Source organism: Myxine glutinosa, chromosome 2 (genome assembly GCF_964187855.1).
Source record: "Myxine glutinosa chromosome 2, kmMyxGlut1.1, whole genome shotgun sequence".
In the NCBI taxonomy this organism is placed as follows: Eukaryota; Metazoa; Chordata; class Myxini; order Myxiniformes; family Myxinidae; genus Myxine; species Myxine glutinosa.
This window is the reverse complement of record NC_136262.1, coordinates 151,899,791-151,921,710: the sequence shown is the minus strand read 5'-3', so window position 1 is coordinate 151,921,710 and position 21,920 is coordinate 151,899,791. Positions and strand designations below refer to the sequence as shown.

General features: G+C 45.9%; 1 protein-coding gene across 1 annotated transcript in view; it reads right to left on the bottom strand.

The window, feature by feature from the left end:
- The window catches only part of LOC137421159 (uncharacterized), a 58,639-nt gene extending 39,146 nt beyond the window's left edge, over positions 1-19,493 (bottom strand). Inside the window, exons 1-4 of the mRNA XM_068106938.2 lie at positions 19,128-19,493; positions 5,125-5,222; positions 3,508-3,540; positions 733-828 (exon numbers count right to left, since the gene is read on the bottom strand). Coding sequence (XP_067963039.2) covers positions 733-828; positions 3,508-3,540; positions 5,125-5,218 — 223 coding nt within the window. The 5' untranslated portion in view covers positions 5,219-5,222; positions 19,128-19,493. The remainder of the gene's footprint in view (positions 1-732; positions 829-3,507; positions 3,541-5,124; positions 5,223-19,127) is intronic.
- Positions 19,494-21,920: the final 2,427 nt, after the last annotated feature.

Below are 21,920 nucleotides of genomic sequence, written 5' to 3'. Positions count from 1 at the left end.
AGGACACGGGTTGAATCCCTGCTTGAGAGAATTCTAACCCATTACAACTGAAGGAAACACGTATCAGGAGTACATACGACATAGCGATTGTGAACACGATTATCGATCACGATTCACGATCACGATCACCACGATCATAGTGTATCGATCACTGTGGGACATTTGGTGAATTATAGTAAGATAGTGTTTAGATTTTGATGATTTGCGTGTGATATGATTTAACGGATGTTTATATGAATCGTTTAAAATATAAAAAATCCTTCAATTTCTGATATTTTACCTTTTCATTTGGGCCTCCCAATTGAAGCTCCGCCCATAGGGCGGGTACCGTTGCTAGTAACGATAATTCATACAAAGCACAAGTGTGGTCTGTATTTTCTGTGACTTTAGAAAAGCCGTGCAAAGGTATTGTTTTGTCCATAATTACTTTGTTGTTCTGTAAATACTTGTCTAATAAACTAGTAATACACTGCAGGAACTCCAACAGACAACAATAGTTTTTATTCACAAATACATGCGTATCCCTATACTGCTTATGAGAAAACAGATTGTCAAGACACAAGCTGGACGAGAGTACCCCCGAAAACACAAATAAATTTATTATTGACTTACACAAACATTTGTTGAATGGTAATTAAAATCCGCCACCATACTATTCCTCCATGCAACCTGTCCATTAAACGGCACTCCTTGTTTTTATTTTAAATGTATCCATTAAACACGAGTGCTTACCTGCGCCTTTGAAGCCAAGTTTACGTTTCAGAAAAGCACAGCAAACGAGTGCCAGGGAGAAAATTCCAATGGAAACCAGAATGCTCCAAAATGTCCCTGCACACAACCAGGTTCATTGATGCACACTCAACAATGTGGAATTCACTCAAAATCATCGTACTGTACGTCCGTCGATAAATAATTTCCAGGATAAAACAATATGTTGTACTCTCACACGCTCTGCATCTGCTTCTTGCACAATTTTAGCCTAAGATGCATCTACATATTACATGCACAGTATTGTGTTAAAAAATTGTTTCGAAGTGCCACCTCACCTGACTCCCATTGTCCCCTTTCACAAAAGTAAATAAATAACATCAGGTTTTTACAAAGCACAATTATTTAAAATAAATTAGAAAACCTATCTTTTGTGTATGTTGGAATTTTTGGAGTAAAACTATTGACGAGTCTTCAGGAACCACCATTAGTTATTCCCACCTTGTGGGGTTGGGCTGGTGAAACTTCTTGGCACGAGTCTTTCACAAACCGGTTGGCCCGGTCTGATATTTGACGAAGGTTAGAACAGGAATTTGCCAGTGGGATCATGGTGCCAGTGGGATCATGGTGCCAGTGGGATCATGGTGCCAGTGGGATCATGGTGCCAGTGGGATCATGGTGCCAGTGGGATCATGGTGCCAGTGGGATCATGGTGCCAGTGGGATCATGGTGCCAGTGGGATCATGGTGCCAGTGGGATCATGGTGCCAGTGGGATCATGGTGCCAGTGGGATCATGGTGCCAGTGGAATCATGGTGCCATTGGGATCATGGTGCCAGTGGGATCATGGTGCCAGTGGGATCATGGTGCCAGTGGGATCATGGTGCCAGTGGGATCATGGTGCCAGTGGGATCATGGTGCCAGTGGGATCATGGTGCCAGTGGGATCATGGTGCCAGTGGGATCATGGTGCCAGTGGGATCATGGTGCCAGTGGGATCATGGTGCCAGTGGGATCATGGTGCCAGTGGGATCATGGTGCTAGTGGGATCAGGTTCATGGTGCCAGTGGGATCATGGTGCCAGTGGGATCATGGTGCCAGTGGGATCATGGTGCCAGTGGGATCATGGTGCCAGTGGGATCATGGTGCCAGTGGGATCATGGTGCCAGTGGGATCAGGTTCATGGTGCCAGTGGGATCATGGTGCCAGTGGGATCATGGTGCCAGTGGGATCATGGTGCCAGTGGGATCATGGTGCCAGTGGGATCATGGTGCCAGTGGGATCATGGTGCCAGTGGGATCATGGTGCCAGTGGGATCATGGTGCCAGTGGGATCAGGTTCATGGCGCCATTGGGTTCATGGCGCCATTGGGATCATGGTGCCAGTGGGATCAGGTTCATGGTGCCAGTGGGATCATGGTGCCAGTGGGATCAGGTTCATGGTGCCATTGGGATCAGGTTCATGGTGCCATTGGGATCAGGTTCATGGTGCCAGTGGGATCATGGTGCCAGTGGGATCATGGTGCCAGTGGGATGATGGTGCCAGTGGGATCATGGTGCCATTGGGATCATGGTGCCAGTGGGATCATGGTGCCAGTGGGATCATGGTGCCAGTGGGATCATGGTGCCATTGGGATCATGGTGCCAGGGGGTTAACAAGGAGAGATGCAGAAAATAGGGCAAAATGGAGAAGATTGTCATGGGGACTGCAAGGCTAACCCCCGCTCTTGCAGGGAAAATGGCCTTTAAAATGCATGTTGTTGTGTTTGTTGTACACCAGATCAACTCACAAACATATGGAATACAAAAAAATATAAAAATCATCACCTTACACCATTAGTATGGGGTCAGCAGTTGGTAGAAGCATGGAAGATTGGCAAAAGTATTTTGACGAATCGGCTGGCCAGGCCTGTAGATGTCCGACTGGAGCTGCTTAGAATAGGAATTTAGAATTTGACCAAAGTGCAAGTGATAATTTGCCGACTATTCATCGAATGACACCGTGGGATCTTTAATGTCCAGCATCAGTCACTGTTGGCAGACAGGTGCCCAGGTAACATCCCCTCCAACTGATAGAGCACTCAGTGATGCAACGTCCTGCCTGTGAAAGCCATTCTAGCAGTTTCCATTCAGGAGAGGAATCAAACCCGGGAACCCAGCTCAAAGGTGTCAGACCGACCTGTCAGCCTTTTTATTTACGAGGATATAATGGAAAGCCGAAGGTAGATAAGAGTTGAGTTGATGCACAAACTTGAATTATTCTGTTATCAATTATCTGAGAAAAATTATCTGATAAAAATCGATCACACCAGGAAGTGGATTGCAGGACCAACAAGAAACAACATAACCGTTTGATTAAACAGAATCAATCACGTCGCAGGTCTCCAAGAGCACCACTTGGTTGTTGTTGTTCTTCTTGTTGGAGGTCAACTTTGGAAATGTGCACCAATTGGTCGGACAGCTGGCGGACCCCACCCACATTTGGCACTTGACCCCACCCACATTTGGCACTTGACCCCACCCACATTTGGCACTTGACCCCACCCACATTTGGCACTTGACCCCACCCACATTTGGCACTTGACCCCACTCACCATGACACCCAAGCAAAATAATATGGCCGCCATCTTGGTTTTTTCTTGATGCAGGTTGTGACCACAGTACGGTCATTCTTGTTAGAGTACATCAAGTAATTTCTAGACCTGAGGTTCATACCATTAGACATATTTGAATATACAGAGACTCAATATTGTTGGTGGACTTTAATAAAACATAAAATGTACAACAAAAAATGTGTCTTACCAACTGTCAAAAATGCTTCGTTTCCTTCTCCATCTGCAAATAAAATAATTCATTGCTCATTATTAGTCAACAAGGGAAATCTTAAAAAGGAGAAACAAATATGTTACATGCAATATTGTTCATACAGCTAATTCATCTGTAATCATAAAAAGCAGTGTGTGTGTGTGTGTGTGTGTGTGTGTGTGTGTGTGTGTGTGTGTGTGTGTGTGTGTGTGTGTGTGTGTGTGTGTGTGTGTGTCGTCCATAACTCCAAAACCATGAAACCGAGAGGCCCCAAACTTTGCATGCATGCTTCACGACCTCAATGAGAGTGCATGAATGAAATTGGGGTTTTTACTTCAAACGCCCTCATAGGTTTATTTTAACTCAGATTCGATTCCTGTTTTCAGTTTTGGAAGTCACTAAAGTGGTTGAGCACTCAACTACAACAAATTTGGTGAAAATCCGATAAAATTTGACTAACATACAAACTCAAAGGATGTAAATGTGGGAAATGATGACCCTTAAAATGTTAAGTACAATCCTCTCTCTCCTCCTTCTACCCTCCCCCTCTCCACCGCTCCTATTCCCCTTTCCTCCCCTCCACCCTCACCCCTACTCTCCCCCTCTGCCCTCACCCCTACTCTCCTTCCTTCCGCCCTACCCTCCCCCTCTCTCCTCTCCTCCGCCCTCACCCCTACTCTCCCCCTTCCCCTCCCCTCAACTCCCTCCCCCCTATTCCCTCCTGCTCCCTTTCCCTCCCTTCCTGCTCTCCCCTACCCTCCCCTTCCGCTCTTCCCTTCCTCCCCCTCCCTCCAGCTCTCCTACTCCCCTTTTCCTCCATCCTGCTCCACTTCTTTCTCCTCCTTCCCTCTCCCCTTCCATCCCCCCCTCCTCCACCCTCACCCCTACCCACCCCCTCCCCTCTACTCTACTCTCCCCTTCTCTCTCCTCCCTCCACCCCATTCCCCTCCTGCTCCCTCTCCCTCCCTTCCTGCTCTCCCCTTCCCCTGTTCCCTCCCTCCCACTCTCTAGCTCCCCTTCTCCTCGCTCCCTCTCCCTTCCCTCCAGCTCTCCCCACCTTCCATCACCTCCGCCCTCTCCTCCTCACTTTATATTCCCAGCACAAAGTGACTCTGCATTGCCTAGCAACGCCGGGTGCTTTTGCTAGTTGACTAATTACCTTTGATTAAGCAAAGTATCAAAGTTTACTTCTTTATGAATTAATAAAAACTTCTAGATTGCCTTGGCTACAGATAAGTGCAATACTACCTTGAACCTGTACACCCTGGTACGAAATGAGGAAATGAAGTATTATAGCTACACATTTACCAACGGCCCTGTATATTTAAACACTGGAACACATGTTCATTAGAATGTTAATGTGGCTTGTTAGAAATACTGACGTCACGAGTCACTTTCATTGATCAGTAACTACATGAAATGAAACGTTAACCTTTCACCCCCCTGATGTGAACAAGTTCATGAAAGACTCGAGTGGACTTGCATCATTTTCGGGACTGGGCCAATCTGCTTTCCGGCATGTACAAACTAGATGGAATGGCCAAAGTTATACATTACTATGATGGTTGGTGAAGCAAGTACAATTAAGCACTCTGAGTGTGAAAGGCAAAATACCATGGAGGGGTGCGGCATTTGCTGGAAAAGTGCCCAGGTAAAGAACGAAAAGGCACCACACAGCAGCAGTGGTGCTTCTTCCTCCCATCGCCATCACACTGGGAACAAGAACAACAACCGGAGTGCTTCCTTAATACCCTTCAAAGACCGTCTGAGGAAGTCACATTTATGATTGAAACACAAGACCTGAGTGAGGATCGAACACGAACAGTTTTGGGCATTTCCGCCATTGCACGTTCACTTCCTGCTCAGTTTTCGATGTTCTTTTTAACCTTTCTCGTACTGCAGAACCTTCAAGCCAGCGACTTCAAAACATCCACAGAGCCAAATCTATATTTGAGTCACTGTTGTCCTTGACTGGATTCCATATAGTCATGACTATACTCGAACTCAATGTTTTGCAAATAAAGAGCTTTAAAAATCATACTTACAATGAGATCATGCTATATTGAACTAGAAAGTAGAATTTGACGCAAATGCATCAATGTATATGCCTCCACCAACTTTACATGTCAACTCACTGTTACATTTGATCTCAATTAAAAGGTCACATGAAAAAATGGAGAGAGAGAAAGAGATAGAGAGAGAGAAGGGGTGGGAGGGAGAGCAAGAGCGAGAAGGGGAGGAAGGGAGAGAGAGGTATAAGGGGAGGGAGGGAGAGCAAGAGAGAGAAGGGGAGGGAGGAAGAGCAAGAGAGAGAAGGGGAGGGAGAAGGAGCAAGAGAGAGAAGGGGAGGGAGGGAGAGAGAGGTAGAAGGGGAGGGAGGGAGAGAGAGGTAGAAGGGGAGGGAGGGGGAGGGAGGGGGAGCAAGAGAGAGAAGGGGAGGGAGGGAGAGCAAAAAAGAGAAGGAGAGGGAGGGAGAGCAAGAGAGAGAAGTAGAGGGAGAGAGAGAGAGAATGGGTGGGAGACTGAGAGAGCTGGAGGGAGAGAGAGAGAGAATGGGAGGGAGAGTGAGAGAGCTGGAGGGAGAGAGAGAGAGAATGGGTGGGAGACTGAGAGAGCTGGAGGGAGAGAGAGAGAGAATGGGAGGGAGAAGTGAGAGCGAGAAGGGGAGGAAGGGAGAGAGAGTATAAGGGGAGGGAGGGAGAGCAAGAGAGAGAAGGGGAGGGAGGAAGAGCAAGAGAGAGAAGGGGAGGGAGGGCGAGAGGGGTAGAAGGGAGGGAGGGAGGGAGAGAGAGGTAGAAGGGGAGGGAGGGAGAGAGAGGTAGAAGAGGAGGAAGGGGGAGGAAGAGAGAGAAGGGGAGGGAGGGGAGAGCAAAAAAGAGGAGAGGGAGGGAGAGCAAGAGAGAGAAGGAGAGGGAGAGAGAGAGAGGAATGGAGGGAGACTGAGAGAGCTGGAGGGAGAGGGGGAGGGAGAGAGAGAGAGAGAGAATGGGAGGGAGAGTGAGAGAGATGGAGGGAGAAGGGGAGGGAGAGAGACAGAGAGAGAGAGAAAGGGAAAGGAGAGAGAGAGAGCGAGAGAGAGAGAGAGAGGGGGGGAGGGGCGGGAGAGAGAGCGAGAGAGGGGGGTGAGAAGGGGCGGGAGGGGGAGCAAGAGAGAAGGGCGGGAGGGGGAGCAAGAGAGAGAGGGAGAGGGAGAGAGAGAGAGGGAGCAGGGGGGGGATGGGAGGGGGAGGAAAAGACACAGAGAGAGAGAGAGAACAAAGGTTTGTAGAAGAGACATCAGATCCTTCTAACTTGGGTTATGTTCCGCAAAATGATTTTCAAAGGATTTGACCTTATTTCTGTGACTCAAGATTGTAATCGGTTCATCGCTATGCCAAGTTCCTTCAGGGGCTCACAAATTATTGCCGATAATAACAATAATTGATAACAGACGACGGACAACCCAAAGACATAATGCCTCATACGCCTTCGGTGTCAGAGACATCAAAACAAATGTGAACTGTATGAGGAAGTGACAAAGAACATGAGCATCTCTACTTTCCAGTGGTTTCCTGACTTACCAGCTGCGACATAGCAAACATATAAATTACATTTCACATCTACAAGTGGTACATCGATAAATCGAAACACGTAGTCTGCCGTTTGTACACGACTACACGTCCACTTCATTTGAACTCTTTTGGTCGAAACAATCATTTACTCTTCCCACGTTTACATAGAGTTCACTTTCTATATTTCATTTTATTTTTTACAGATTGGATGACAGTGCAAACAAAGTCGAAAACAAAGACGATCGCGCAAGAGATACAAGAATCCTGAAAAGTTGAAAAACCACACAACACAAGACGAGACATGCCATTAACATGGGTGGAGCCTTAGATGTAATAATAATTTTTTTTTAAGTTCTTTGGTGTGAAATTTAATACGTGGGAAGCATTAAAGTAGCAAACAGACAATGACGCAATTGCTGTGAAGATCTCAGGAATGGAATTTTGGTCTAGTCCGTGGCTCAGCTTCCAGAACACTTTTTCTGGTATCCTGCACCGGGAGTTTGCACGTTCATTCTGTCCCTGGAGAGGTTCAATTACCTGACCTGTTTGCGTGTGTCCTCCTCCATAATCACAGCTGTCTCTCTGGACATATCTTGAGCATTTGATACAGTCTGGCACTTCGCCTTACTCTCCAAACTCTCTGCTTATGGCATCCAAGGCCACCTCCTCTCATGGATCCCTGACTTCCTCCACTCCCATTATCAGCATGTAGCTCGATACTCTCATCTCCTCTCCCTGTCAAGGCTGGAGCGCCCCAAAGCAATGTCCTTGGGCCTAGTCTTGCTTCTCATCTTCATCAATATAATCTTTCTGATTCCCTTTCCGATGAAAATCCTGCTTTTCTCTTTGCTGATGATTCCAACCTCTACTCCATTATTTCTCATCTACTCCATTTGAGTACCAGTTCACTGGTAATTCCCTGTTTGTCGTTAAAGGCGGCAAAAAGGGTTGGCGTCAGGAAGGGCATCCGGCCGTAAAACATTGCTTCAAAAAGGGGACCAAAAAACAACAACAACCACGGTGCCCGAAAAAGGCCAACCCCCGCTTGCGGGGAAAAATGGCCTCTAAAGGTGGTTATTCTTCAGACAGGCATGCAGAAGCCTCTTTCCTCTCTGTGGACCATCAGGAGTTAGTCAAACAATTGGAATACGTATTTAAACCCTGACAGCACACACTCACCCTGTCTCTCCATCTAGCAAGCCCTCTCATCTACTTCCTAAACAAACGACTTTAAACATTTAAGTCGCTCAAACATTTGGGCCTCATCATTAGCCATGATCTTTCTGGGGTAGACCATATTTCAAAGAGGGCCTCAAAATACAACTGCCGAATGGGCAACCTCCATCATGCAAGGTCTTCTTGATGCCATGGAAAGGAAGGCCATTAAAATATTTTGGATCTCCTCCAACTAAGCCGAGGGTCTAGGTCTGTTACTTTCGCAACGCAGACAGGTTGGTGGCCTCTCTGTATTACAGTACCTTCAGAAAGTATTCAGACCCCTTGACCTTTTCACATTTTATTGTATTACAGCCTGAATTTAAAATGCATTAAATTGAGTTTTTTTGTCACTGATCTGCATATACTACCCCATAATCTCAAAGTGGATTTTTTTTTCTTCAGAAATGTTTACAAACTAATTAAAAATGAAAAGCTGAAATGTCTTGAGTCAATAAGTATTCAACCCCTTTGTTCTGACACTCCGAATTGAGCTCAGATGTATAAAATTTCCTTTGATCATCCTTGAGATGTCTCCACAACTTCATTAGAGTCCAACTGTGGCCAATTCAATTGATTGGTCTTGATTTAGAAAGAAATACACCTTTCTATATAAGGTTCAAAAGTTGACAGTGGATGTCAGAGAAGAAACTCTACCATTAAGTCAAAGGAACTGTCCGTAAAACTCTGAGATAGAATTGTGATGAGGCATAGATCTGGGGAAGGGTATAAAACTATTTCTAGAGTGTTGAAAGTTCCCAAGAACACAGTGAGCTCCATCATTAGGAAATGGAAATAATATAGAATTACCCAGACTCTTCCTAGAGCTGGCCGTCCGACGAAACTGAGCAACCGGGCAAGAAGCACCATGGTCAGGGAGGTGACCAAGAACCCAATGACCACTCTGACAGAACTACATACTACTGTGTTCAAAAAGTATCCGACCTTTATTTTTCGTGCGTAAAAAAAAAGAAGCTAGGGAGGCGTTGATTGGTGCACGTATGTAGGCGATCCTAATGCACACGCGTTAATTTTTTCCCACCTGCGGAAGCTGTCATTCGAAGGCAGACCGCCGATGAGTGAGGACATGTAAGTGAGCGCCATCGGATTTTCGTTTTTGACAAAATGACGGAAAAACTTGAACAACGCTACTGCATCAAATTTTGTGTAAAGCTTGGCGATTCCCAAGTGGAAACGATCCGCAAGATTCAACACCGTTCATTCCATTATGAAGGAGGATTTGGGCTTCAGGAGAATCTCAGCGAAGTTCGTACCAAAGCTGCTAACGATTGAGCAGAAGCAACTCCGTTTGGAGATTGCACAGGACATGCTGGAGACTGTGAACAGCGATCCCAGCTTCCTCAACACAGTGATCACTGGCGATGAGTCCTGGGTTTATGGGTACGACCCAGAAACCAAGTTGCAGTCATCACAATGGAAGCATCCAACATCCCCGAGGCCAAAAAACACAAAATTTGATGCAGTAGCGTTGTTCAAGTTTTTCCGTCATTTTGTCAAAAACGAAAATCCGACGGCGCTCACTTACATGTCCTCACTCATCGGCGGTCTGCCGTCGAATGACAGCTTCTGCAGGTGGGAAAAAATTCACGCGTGTGCATTAGGATCGCCTACATACGTGCACCAATCAACGCCTCCCTAGCTTCTTTTTTTTTACGCACGAAAAATAAAGGTCGAATACTTTTTGAACACACTACGTAGTTCCTTGGCTGAGATGGGAGAACCTGCCAGAAGGACAACTGTCTCTGCAGCCTTTCACAAATCTAGGCATTATGGGAGAGTGGTCAGACGGAAGGCATTCCTGATAGAAGGGCACATGACAGCACGCCTGGAGTTTGCAAAAAGACACGTGAAAGACTCCGAGAGCATGAGTCAAAATATCATGTTGTCTGATGAGATGGAAATTGAACTCTTTGGCCTAAATGCAATGCGCTTTATCTGGCGGAAACCGAGCATAGCTCATCACCCATCTGACACAATCCCTGCTGTGAAGCACAGTGGTGGCAGCATCATACTATGGGGATGCTTTTTAGTGGCAGGGACTGGGAGAGTTGTAAGGATAGAGGGAACAATGAATGGAGTCAAGTATAGGCAAATCCTTGAGGAGAACCTGGTTCAGAGTGCAAAAGACCTTACTTAGACTGCGTGAAAGATTTACATTCCAACAGGACAATAACCCCAAGTATACAGGCAAACAACATTGGAATGGCTTCAGAACAGGATTATGAAAGTCCTTGAGTGGCCCAGACAACGCCCAAACTTGAATCCTATTGGGAATCTGTGGAAAGACTTGAAGATTGCTGTTCACCGACGCTCCCCATCCAACTTGGCAGAGCTTGAGCAAATCTGCAAGAGAAAATGGGAGAAACTCCCCAAATCCAGATGTGCAAAGCTGATACAGACATAACCAAGAAGACACGAAGCTGTAATCGCTGCCAAAGGCGCTTCTATGAAGTATTGACTGAGGTGGTCGAATACTTGTGTAAATTAGATATTTCTGTGTTTCATTTTTAATTATCTTGTAAAACTTTCTATTAAAAAATTCCACTGACATTATGGGGTATTATGTGTAGATCAGTGAAAAAAGATCTCAGTTGAATCCATTTTTAATTCAGGCTGCAACACAACAAAATGTGAAAAAGTCAAGACGTGTGAATACTTTCTGAAGGCATTGGACATCACCTCCTTTGTGGCCTTGCACTCCTTCCTCTCTCTTGGTTCTGTCTCTCCCACGTTTTTGATTGGCACACACGGTCTGCCAGTAACCCTCTTTTTTGTTAATCTCCCAAAATCCAGCCCCACTGCTCGTCTCCACTCACTCGTTCCTCTTTTCCCTCGCCTGTGGAACCAACTTCCCAATCTGTTCAGCCCCATGCTTCCCTCCAGGGTTTCAAGACAGCTATTCACCACCACTTCAACTCACAAATATTCATTGGTAATGACGAATTTCCCTACAAAGGTCTCCTGTTCCTCTTCTGCTCCAATAGGTTCCCCCATCCACAATCACGATCTCTTCTACTCCAAATTAACCCATTCCCAAACACTCACCTTTTTCCGGTTATTGGAATATTGGGGTTCCCACTCCCCTCTCTCTCAACTCTTTCGGTTTGTCAGTTGATGTGCTCCTTTACCATTTCATCCCTGCTTCCCCCCATCTTCTTCTTGCAGCGTGGCAACTTTTGTGCAGCCTGTTAATCCCCATATGTGTCCTTCCCCATTCTCCTTGATCTCACTCTCACTTCTACTCTGCTGTTCATGTTTCCCCGTTTCCATTTTGTTCCATTCCATTCTGCTCTAGAGCTTCCTCAAGTCTCAAACAGATATACAAAGAAGGTCAACAGGATAAAATCAGAGAGAACCTTGCACAGTTACAAAATTCAAAGAATATAAAGAGGGCTATCTTACACACACACACACATGATTGCATGGTCATACTTTTAAAGAGTATACTTGATATCAAGGTCATGTGAACATCACTAAAGTGGGAAGAAACATAAGGTAATATTTGGCTCAGAAAGCATCTAGTCCAATTGAAGAGTTGTTCTTAGTTCCTGCCACAAAATCATGGAAACACGTTTGCGAGATTTATACGTGCGTACACAGACACACACAAAAGCGGATACTTCAAAAAGTGGCTCCGTTGCGAGATTTATATGGCTATGTTCCACCTTCTGAAACCCGCATATGGAGATGTCAACCAAACACACACACACAAGATGGCAGTGAGTGGGATTTGCCGCTTTCCTCTTGTCTGGCACAGAAAGGACTGACTGCCGCATCAAATACATCAGTTTTTCAAAGTCAGTGAAGACCCAGCTGAAAACGGCAACCTCGATGGTACGAGATGTGCATGAAGCACCTGGTATCACACTGGTTGACATGCGTTTACGATGTGTCCTTGTCTTGTCTTGCGGCTTGTTGGGTTTTGCTGACGATCTGAGGATAAGACCAAGGAAAGATGAGACCAAGAAGGAAGAGACCGACACCGATCATTCCCCAGATGCACACAGGAAGTGGCGTGGATCTCCATCATCTCCAATTCGGGGAAAGAAGGGCAAATGGAACATGGATAGGGAGACGGCTTGGTCCATGAGTTGAGGTTAAGATGGATGCTCGAGGAGCAGAAATGAAAAAAATGAGGTAGGTGTGTGTGTGTGTGTGTGTGTGTGTGTGTGTGTCCAATATGTATAATATGTGTGCATATAATGCATAGTTGTATAATGCCATGTATAGCATATTGTTGCGGATATAAGGATGGTATTTTTTTTATTGTGTGCTTTATTATTATTATTGTCTATTCTGCGCCTCCTGCCTCCAGAGTTGTGTAAAGGTAAAAAGGGCGTCCCGGTAGTTAATTCCATGAAACACCACATTGAAGGACACTATAATACCCTTGTTCAGTAGTTTATATCCTTATTATGTGTTTTAGAGTAAGGCCTTGTCTTCCAGTAACATGACACTCCATTGCACCAAGTAAAAGAGATAGATTCCCTTCATTCCCATTCCCAAAAACCTCCATTTCCCCGTTCGTAATGGCCAAGCCTCAAATTGGCAATTACATCCCCTCCAATTGCCGCCATTGACCACGAGGCAGGGTTGGGGAAGAAAGGCGGGTCCCCACCTCGTCATAGAGGGGAGGAGTGAGTCAGCCCCACTCAACCAACCACGAACAAGGGGTTGGACTTGGAGAGGGTGTGGCGAGAAACATCAAGGAGGTTCGCGAAGGTTGAGGGGCGGGGCCTATATAACCCGCCGCGGGACGTTCCCCAAAAGAGAGTCGCAAAAAGGTCCAAGGCAGATGAGCTGAGAAGAGAGATGAGCTATGACAAGAGCTGAGTTGTGAGGTCCAAAAGCAGAGATCATCCAGGGAAGCACAAAGCCTGCTATTCGTCACCTTGCTCGCCAGCAGCAGCGTCTACAGCAGCAACAAGACTCGACAGCCGTTTGGGGCCTGGACGGCAGTTTGGAGCAGGGCCGCGAAGGAACGGCGGCTGCGTCAACGCGCGGATCGTGCTGCCGGACCCATTGGACTTTCCTCTCCTTCCAGCCATTCCTGCCTGCAAGTTCCCCATTTGCGTACGTGAGTTTGTTTTGTTTGTTCTGTCCTGGGTAGGTAACTAAGTCTGTATAAGCTAGTAATTTGCACTGTGTTACCTATTTTTTTCATGTCCGCTGTAAATACCCGTGACTGCTCTTTTTGCTTATGTGTGTGTAAATAATAATAAACCCCGTTACTCTTCTGCACGTCTTCTTCTTCTTCCTCTTTGCATTCGTCGTCTTAGTCTTTTCCATATTGAGTAGCTGTGGCGCGATACGGCCAACGTCTGGGTGAATCGGGTTTAGTCGGGGAAAAACTGTTCGGCCGCGGCGCCTCCGCTCGGCAAACCACATCCTTAACCGCGGACCGTAACAATATGTACCGAATATACAGTACAACATGTCAAGTACAGTATAATGTGTGTGTATATAATATACAGTACAACATGTCAAGTACAGTATAATGTGTGTGTATATAATATACAGTACAATATCTCACATATACTACATGTATAAATCACAATCGTACGTGTATGTGTAATCACGATTCATGCATATGTGCATGTGCGTGTGTGTATGCACGGGCTGCCGCCACCAATCGTCATCGCCACTCACGAGTCTGCAAGACTAAACAGAGCCACCTTCGTACTGAAGCATCCATATTCACCCCAGCAGAAAAGATCCACAACTCATGGACCAAGCAGTCTCCTTATCCATGCTCCGTTTCCCCCTCCGCCGTCCCTGGAATGGCCTACGGGATATGCTCAGTCTCGGTCTCTTCCCACTCGATCTCTATCTCATACATCTCGATCTCATCTTACCTCGGTCTCATCCGGCGGGATAGAGTCGGCAAAACCCAGCAAGCCGCAAGGCAAGAGTAGGTCGCCATTCCACGCCCAAACGCATGCTGATCTGCGCGACTGCAGGTGCATCTTACCTCGGTCTCGTCCGGCGGGATAGTCGGCAAAACCCAGCAAGCCGTAAGGCAAGAGTAGGTCGCCATTCCACGCCCAAACGCATGCTGATCTGCGCGACTGCAGGTGCCTCCTCCCCCCCCCCCCCCCCACCCCCACCCCAAAGCTTCTGCACCCGGCTCAGTTCTCACTGCCAACAAAGCTGTTGTGGTTGTGTTTGGACGGTTCTGGCTCCCACGAATCTCAGTCCCATGAAAGCAGAACATGGCAAAAAGGGAGTCGCCAAAGCTTGGGTTTCCGTTCTCAGCATGATGGGGTCAGCAAAACACAAGCCGTAAGCCATCCCAGATGCCCATCTGCCTCAACAAAGTTGCCATGCTTGGCCCAGTTCTCATCAAGGCTGTTGTATTTGGCATTGTCATCAACCCCACAAACCTCGGTCTCTCTCATCCTCAGCGGTCAGAGCCCTGCAAGAAGAGGACCGCCAAAGCTCCCTCCCGGCAGCGCGGGAGCTTCAAGTCCCACCAAGCTGCAGGGCCAGGCCGCGTCCCAGATGCCCATCTGCCTCATCAAAGTTGCCATGCATGGCCCAGTTCTCATTCCCATCAAAGCTGTTGTATTTGGCGTTGTCATCAACCCCACAAACCTCGGTCTCTCTCATCCCCTGGTTTTTCCTGGTTCGGGCTAGGCCCCTTAGTTCCAGTGAATTGAAATATTAACGCTACAGCATACAATGACATTCTAGATGATTGTGTGCTTCCAACTTTGTTGCAACAGTTTGGGGAAGGCCCTTTCCTGTTTCAGCATGACAATGCCCTGTACACAAAGCAAGGTTCATACAGAAATGGTTTGTCGAGATCGGTGTGGAAGAACTTGACTGGCCTGCACAGAGCCCTGACCTCAACCCCATTGAACACCTTTGGGATGAATTGGAACGCTGACTGCGAGCCAGGCCTAATCGCCCAACATCAGTGCCCGACCTCAAAAAGAGCCAGGCCTAATCGCCCAACATCAGTGCCCGACCTCAAAAGTTTATTTCCAAAACGACATAAACGCCAAATTCAAAAAATTGGAGTTTCCACCATCAAGTATCTTCAAAGGGTAGCTAACAGTAGTCATGTACCCATTTGTTGTCAAATTGCCATAATCCCCATTATACAGCACAGTAATTACACCGCTTTGTTCCAAAACAGCATAAGCTCCGTGCCAGCTTTTTCATAAACCAACATACATACATAGATTAAAGGTATATAGATTGCAGTAAATCTAAGCTCTGGTTCGTTAGTCTGTGGTTGATAACATAAGCATAGAATGCCTAAATGATGTCGGAATTCCTCTTAATTTCTGTCAATTTCATGTTGAACATCAGTAGCAACTTCACTCCGGTTTCTTTCTTGTTTTCTTGTTTGTCCGGGCGATATCTCAGCCATCCTTTGAGCTAAGAAGCTGAAATTTTGGCGCAATAGTGAGCAAGTGCTTTGGCAAAAATGGTATTTTTTGTTTTTTGATTAATCAATTAATTGATTAGTTATTTAATTATTATCGATTAATTAAGTACTTATATATTTCCTTTCTCTTCTGGGCATTATCTCAGGCACCTTTTGAGCTATGAAGCTGAGATTTGGACATGACAATGACCAAGTGATTTGGCTGTAAAGGCTATTTTTGATTTATTGATTAATCAATTAATAGATTAATTATTTAATTATTCGATTGATTAGTTAATTTTTTTTTAAGTTACAGTTGTGGATGAAACGGTGGTGGTTTAGGTATTATATTAGCCAATTGATCAATTATTTAATTATTTTACAATTACAATTCATTTATTTTCATTATTAGCCATTTATTTATTTTCTTTCTCATCTGGGCAATATCTCAGGCACCTTTTGAGCTTGGAAGCTGATATTTGGGCATGATAGTGACCTTAGCCTGGTGTTGGCTTAGCTGTTAGGGAGCTGGCTTGGGATCCTAGGATCCTGGCTTCGAATCCCGGTCGATCGCTGAATTAACGCCAGGGGGGTTGACTCAGCCTGTCATCCTTCCGAGGTCGGCAAATTGAGTACCAGCTTGCTGGGATGAATGATCACGGTGTGTACCCCGATTTAGAATAGGTACACCGTATCCCTGCACATCGAAGAGCGTGACCAAGGGTTGGCGTCAGGAAGGGCATCCGGCCATAAAAACATTGCCTCAAACAGGGAACCATGATTGTCATGGGGCCCGCAAGGCTAACCCCCGCTCTAGCGGGGAAAATGGCCTTAAAACGATCATTCATTCATTCAATATATCAACCCTGGTGTTGGGCTAGCGGCTAGGGTGCCAGCTTAGGATCCTAGAATCCTGGGTTCGAATCCCGGTCGATCGCTGAATTAACGCCAGGGGGGTTGACTCAGCCTGTCATCCTTCCGAGGTCGGCTAATTGAGTACCAGTTCACTGGTAATTCCCTGCTTGTCGTAAAAGGCGACAAAAAGGGTTGGCGGCAGGAAGGGCATCCGGCCGTAAACCATTGCTTCAAAAAGGGGACCAAAAAACGATAACAACCACGGTCCCCGAAAAAGGCCAACCCCCGCTTTGCGGGGGAAAATGGCCTCTAAAGGTGTTTTTTTTTTTTTATTCATTCAATATATCGTGACCACGTGATATGGCTATAAAGGATATTTTTTGATTTATTGATTTATCAATTAATCGATTAATTATTTTTTGATTAATCAATTAATTATTTCATTTTTCCGATTAATGGCTTATTTAATTAATTATCAAAAAGTTACAGCTTCGGATGAAGCACTGGTGGTTGAGGTATGCTATTAGCCAATTGATTAAGAAAATATTTTATGAACATTGTTTATTGATTTTAATTCCGCAATGAATCAATAAATTATTGTACACCTCTCCCTCCCAATGCAGCCTCAATGAGCTGCACGGCGGTATTGCCGGGCGCCGGAGGTGCCCCGGCAATGCGACGCTGTAGGATATTTATTTATTTGGCATGGGGGCGGTGCATCTTGAATGTATCTGTACTTGTTTTTAGCCGCATCGCAGACGCTGCTCATAGAGTGCCCTCTGCTATTGTTGTTGTTCTTCTTCTTGTTCTTCTTCTTCTTGTTGTTGTTGTTGTTCTTGCAGAGAAGACAAAACCTCAAAGCTCCACCCATTCTGGGAACCATAGCTCCACCCATTGTGGGAGAGGCTTCATATAAACAAATATCCACCATTTTATTAACTCGCATAGCTTTGAGGCCTGTTTTGTAGGCCCGTGGTGTCTTGCTCTCTAACACAGTTTTATTTCAAATCAAATTCGATATATCATTTCATTTTTCACAGTCGCTAACATAGTTTTAGACTCGGTTGAAAAAAAACGTGAAGAAAATCCGATGAAAGTTGCCCTTTAAAGAACGAAATGAATTCTCAAAGGCCTGTAACTTCAAGTCCATTGAGATATTTTTTTTTTAAATCACGGCATGGTCAGTCATACACCGCCCGAAATAACAGACGGGAAAATGCCGAGATATATTAAAAATTGGTCCATTTGATGACAATCGTCACGATGAAATATTTAATTTATACGTCGTCACAATAATGTGGAGAGAGGAGCATATCTTCGTTCACGTGTCGCCACACACGGGAAATTGCCGAGATATATTTTTTTTAATCGCGGCATGGTCAGTCATACACCGCCTGAAATAACAGACGGGAAAATGCCGAGATATATTAAAAATTCGTCGCCACACACGGGAAATTGCCGAGATATATTTTCACTTTGCACAAAAATAACATCAAGTAATCGAATCAATAGGAATGTCCTGTGCCTATAACATCGACGTTATAGGCACAGCTGCATCTAGGCATTGTGTAACATCGACGCGGCTTTTGTTTTAATTAAAACTTTTTGTACTTGTTCTTTTACTTTTACTATGTGATGATAGACGAGAGGTGCAATTACATTCAGTTAGTAAAGTTAGAATAACCTTAAATCTGACTGTCGTTATTACTCAGGAAACCCAAAAAGATTCCGTCATTTGGCTGCTACGATCAAAATAATCTTGCCTGCAGATCATATGAACGATAAAGACAAGGAAAGAGTCAAATTGGAAGTCTGAAACTAATAAACGTTAAGGGTGGTATCAAGTATGTCACATAGATCCTTGTAGATTTGAGATATGGTATTTAAAAAATAACTTGGGAAACCCCTCTTTCTTTTAAATCCATATTTGATTAGACGACGTTAACGACATTCATTATAATGAATCGATAATTATCGATTAAATACACTTGGTGGTAAATACACTACACCGGAAGTGTCTCCGCTAGCAACGATCAGTTATTAACCCGATAACCATCAGGCATCAACACAAACAAACCTCTTCCGTAAGCTCCAAACAAATAAAAGTTTCGTAGAAAACAAAATTCCTCACAGTTCATGGTAAGCACTTCAGATAGACAAAAGTTAAATTCGCGTAAAGTTTTAAAACCAAGTTTAATTCACGTTTCGACTCTTGGTGGAACCAAAGTTCATCCATCAACAATCGAGGTTTCTTAATGGATTAATTTTTTTACAAAATTATGTCATTCTTGCTCGGCAGTCCTTCGTTGTAATATTTATTTCAATCAAGTAGATGATAATTGAAAGGATATCGAGATATCGTGAATTAAAGAGACGCGAATTTCACGGCCGGAATGTCCGTCTCATCGTCGAAAAGCGCGCTCGGCACCAAACGAACTCATCATGGCGATCTGAGCCGTGGACGTGCTTCATGAAGCTTGCTCCACCGGTCCCTGGATTTCAAAATGACGAAAATAGTGAGGCGAACCTCATCTGCTTCCCCTAATGAAACGGAGACCACGACGTGGTGTAACCGCGACAACCGAACTCGAACCTCGTACCTTGATTCGCGCTCTCGTCGCTTCTCTTGCTCCGTCGCAGCGTCCTGGTGGGGACGAGATGTCGCCACGGATGATCTCGGAACGAGTGAACACGAAGTGTAAAAAGCGAGTCACTTGGCATCGGCCGCGGGGAAAAACCCCTTATCACGTCACTTCGCGTTACCCGACCGCCTATTTCATTTCCCGCTCTTTCTGTTCCGCAAAATGAGATCTCGTGCTCGTCCTGTGACGTCATTCCGGGACTTTCAAACTCGAGGATCCAACACCGAACGAACCTTTCTTCCTCAACAAGATTCCCTGCACCTCGATCGAGTTGACAACTTAAACAGGCTTTGCTTTCAACGTCGCCATTTATATTATGACGTCAAATAACATACGTAAGGAAAGCTCAACACTTTGAATTCGTTAATCCTTCTTACGAAAATTTAATTTGGTAAGAGATGTTTTTTTTTTAAACAAGTTTAATTCACAGGGAAATATTTTTTAATAATCCTGTATATTTATATCGACATATTACGTAGGCAAAAATGCTGACTTCATTGTTTTTGGATCCTCTGTAAGCTGGAAAGTCCCGGCTGTTCCCATTCGTTGATTAGATGTCAAATCAAGGATCCCACGATGACTCGCGGTGGTTTTCGCGAAGCTTCGACGAGTTATCGCCGGCATTCTGAACAAATTACAAATCCCCAGCACTTTCGGTCGAAGCGAACGTTCGGCCTCGACATTCGGTTCGTTAACACGAGAAACGAGAATGGCGACAAGGCTCCTCGGTCGATGGTACAAGGTGGGACTCATTGGGGGTTGGGGTTGTGAAGGTGGTACTTTTAAATAAGTAATGGTAGTTACTAGAACTAGTAATTCTAGTCATAGTAGTAGTAGTTAACTGTAGTAATAGCAGGTGTAAGTCGAGTTAACATAAGTTCCATCCACTCTTGTAAAGGCCATTTTCATCATACTTTACTGTACTTCTCTTCTGCGAACTCCCCTCTGCTCCGCGCTCCGCCCTTTTCTAACTCCCTCCTCGCTTTTCGAACTCCCCCTCCTTCCTTTTCTAGCTCCTCCCTCCTCCTCCCTTTTCTAACTCCTCCCCCCTCTCCAATCTTTCCTTTTCTAACTCCTCCCCCCCTCCCCACTCCTTCCTTTTCTAACTCCTCCCCCTCCCCACTCCTTCCTTTTCTAGCTCCCCCCCCTCCCCACTCCTTCCTTTTCTAACTCCCCCCCCCTCCCCACTCCTTCCTTTTCTAACTACTCCCTCCTCCCCACTCCTCCCTTGTCTAACCCCTCCACACTCCTCCCTTTTCTAACCCCGCCCCTCCACACTCATCCCTTTTCTAACCCCACCCTTCCCTTTTCTAACCCCACCCCTCCCCTTTCCAACCCCAGCCCTTCCCTTTCTAACCCCAGCCCTCCCCTTTCTAACCCCTCACCACCCGACTCATCCCTTTTCTAACCCCGCCCCTCCCCACTCCTCCCTTTTCTAACCCCGCCCCTCCCTTTTCTAACCCCTCCACACTCCTCCCTTGTCTAACCCCACCCCTACACACTCCTCCCTTTTCTAACCCCTCACCACCCGACTCATCCCTTTTATAACCCCGCTCCTCCGCATTCTAACCCCGCCCCTCCCAACTCATCCCTTTCTGACCCAGCCCTTCCCCACTCCTCCCTTTTCTAACTCCGCCCCTCCCCACTCCTCCCTTTTCTAACCCCTCCCCTCCCAACTCATCCCTTTTATAACACCCCCCCCCCCAATCTTCTCCTGACTCCTCCCTTTTCTAACCCCCTCCCCACTCCTCCCTTTTCGAACCCCACCCCTCCCCTTTCCAACCCCAGCCCTTCCCTTTCTAACCCCAGCCCTCCCCTTTCTAACCCCTCACCACCCGACTCATCCCTTTTATAACCCCGCTCCTCCCCATTCTAACCCCGCCCCTCCCAACTCATCCCTTTCTGACCCAGCCCTTCCCCACTCCTCCCTTTTCTAACCCCGCCCCTCCCCAGTCCTCCCTTTTCTAACCCCTCCCCTCCCAACTCATCCCTTTTATAACACCCCCCCCCCCAATCTTCTCCTGACTCCTCCCTTTTCTAACCCCCTCCCCACTCCTCCATTTTCTAACCCCTCCTCTCCTGACTCATCCCCCTTCTAACCCCCCCCCCAATCCCCTCCCGACTCCTCCCTTTTCAACTCCTCCCCATCCCCTCCCGAGTCCTCCCTTTTTTCATCCCCAATCCAGATCATCCCCAATCCAAAACCATGATCTTTTCCACCCTTGTTAATCCCCCCCCTTTCCCCTGCCTCCCGCCACCACCTCCCGCAACAAACAAAAAAATACCTATTTTTGGGGGCAACACCCCTCCCCCACCCGTAGATCATGATTTTTCTAATGCTGTGAATAAACTTTGGTACATCACGGTTGATGAAGGTTGTGGTTAAGTTTCATCAGATTTGTGTGTGTAGTTTCTGAGGAAAAAGCAAATTCTTATTTTGGGAGGAAGGGGTCAGGTTTGGTACAGAAGTTGTTAATCCTGGAACAAGAATCGAAAAATTGTCATTTTTTTGAGATTCCACTTTAGAAACCTACAGCATCTTATCCTGCATATTGAGATTGGTTTCTACCAGCACGTTGGGAGCTTCTGGCTGGAGTGAGTCGAGGCGGAAAGCAGTTCCATGCGCCCATAAGCATGGTGCACATGCCAAAGGCACATATCCTAATGTTACTCACATGCTGAATAATCATCAACTTGTGGAGAATAATGAAAGACTCATCTGTGATGAAACCAGTTATGGTATGTGGAATC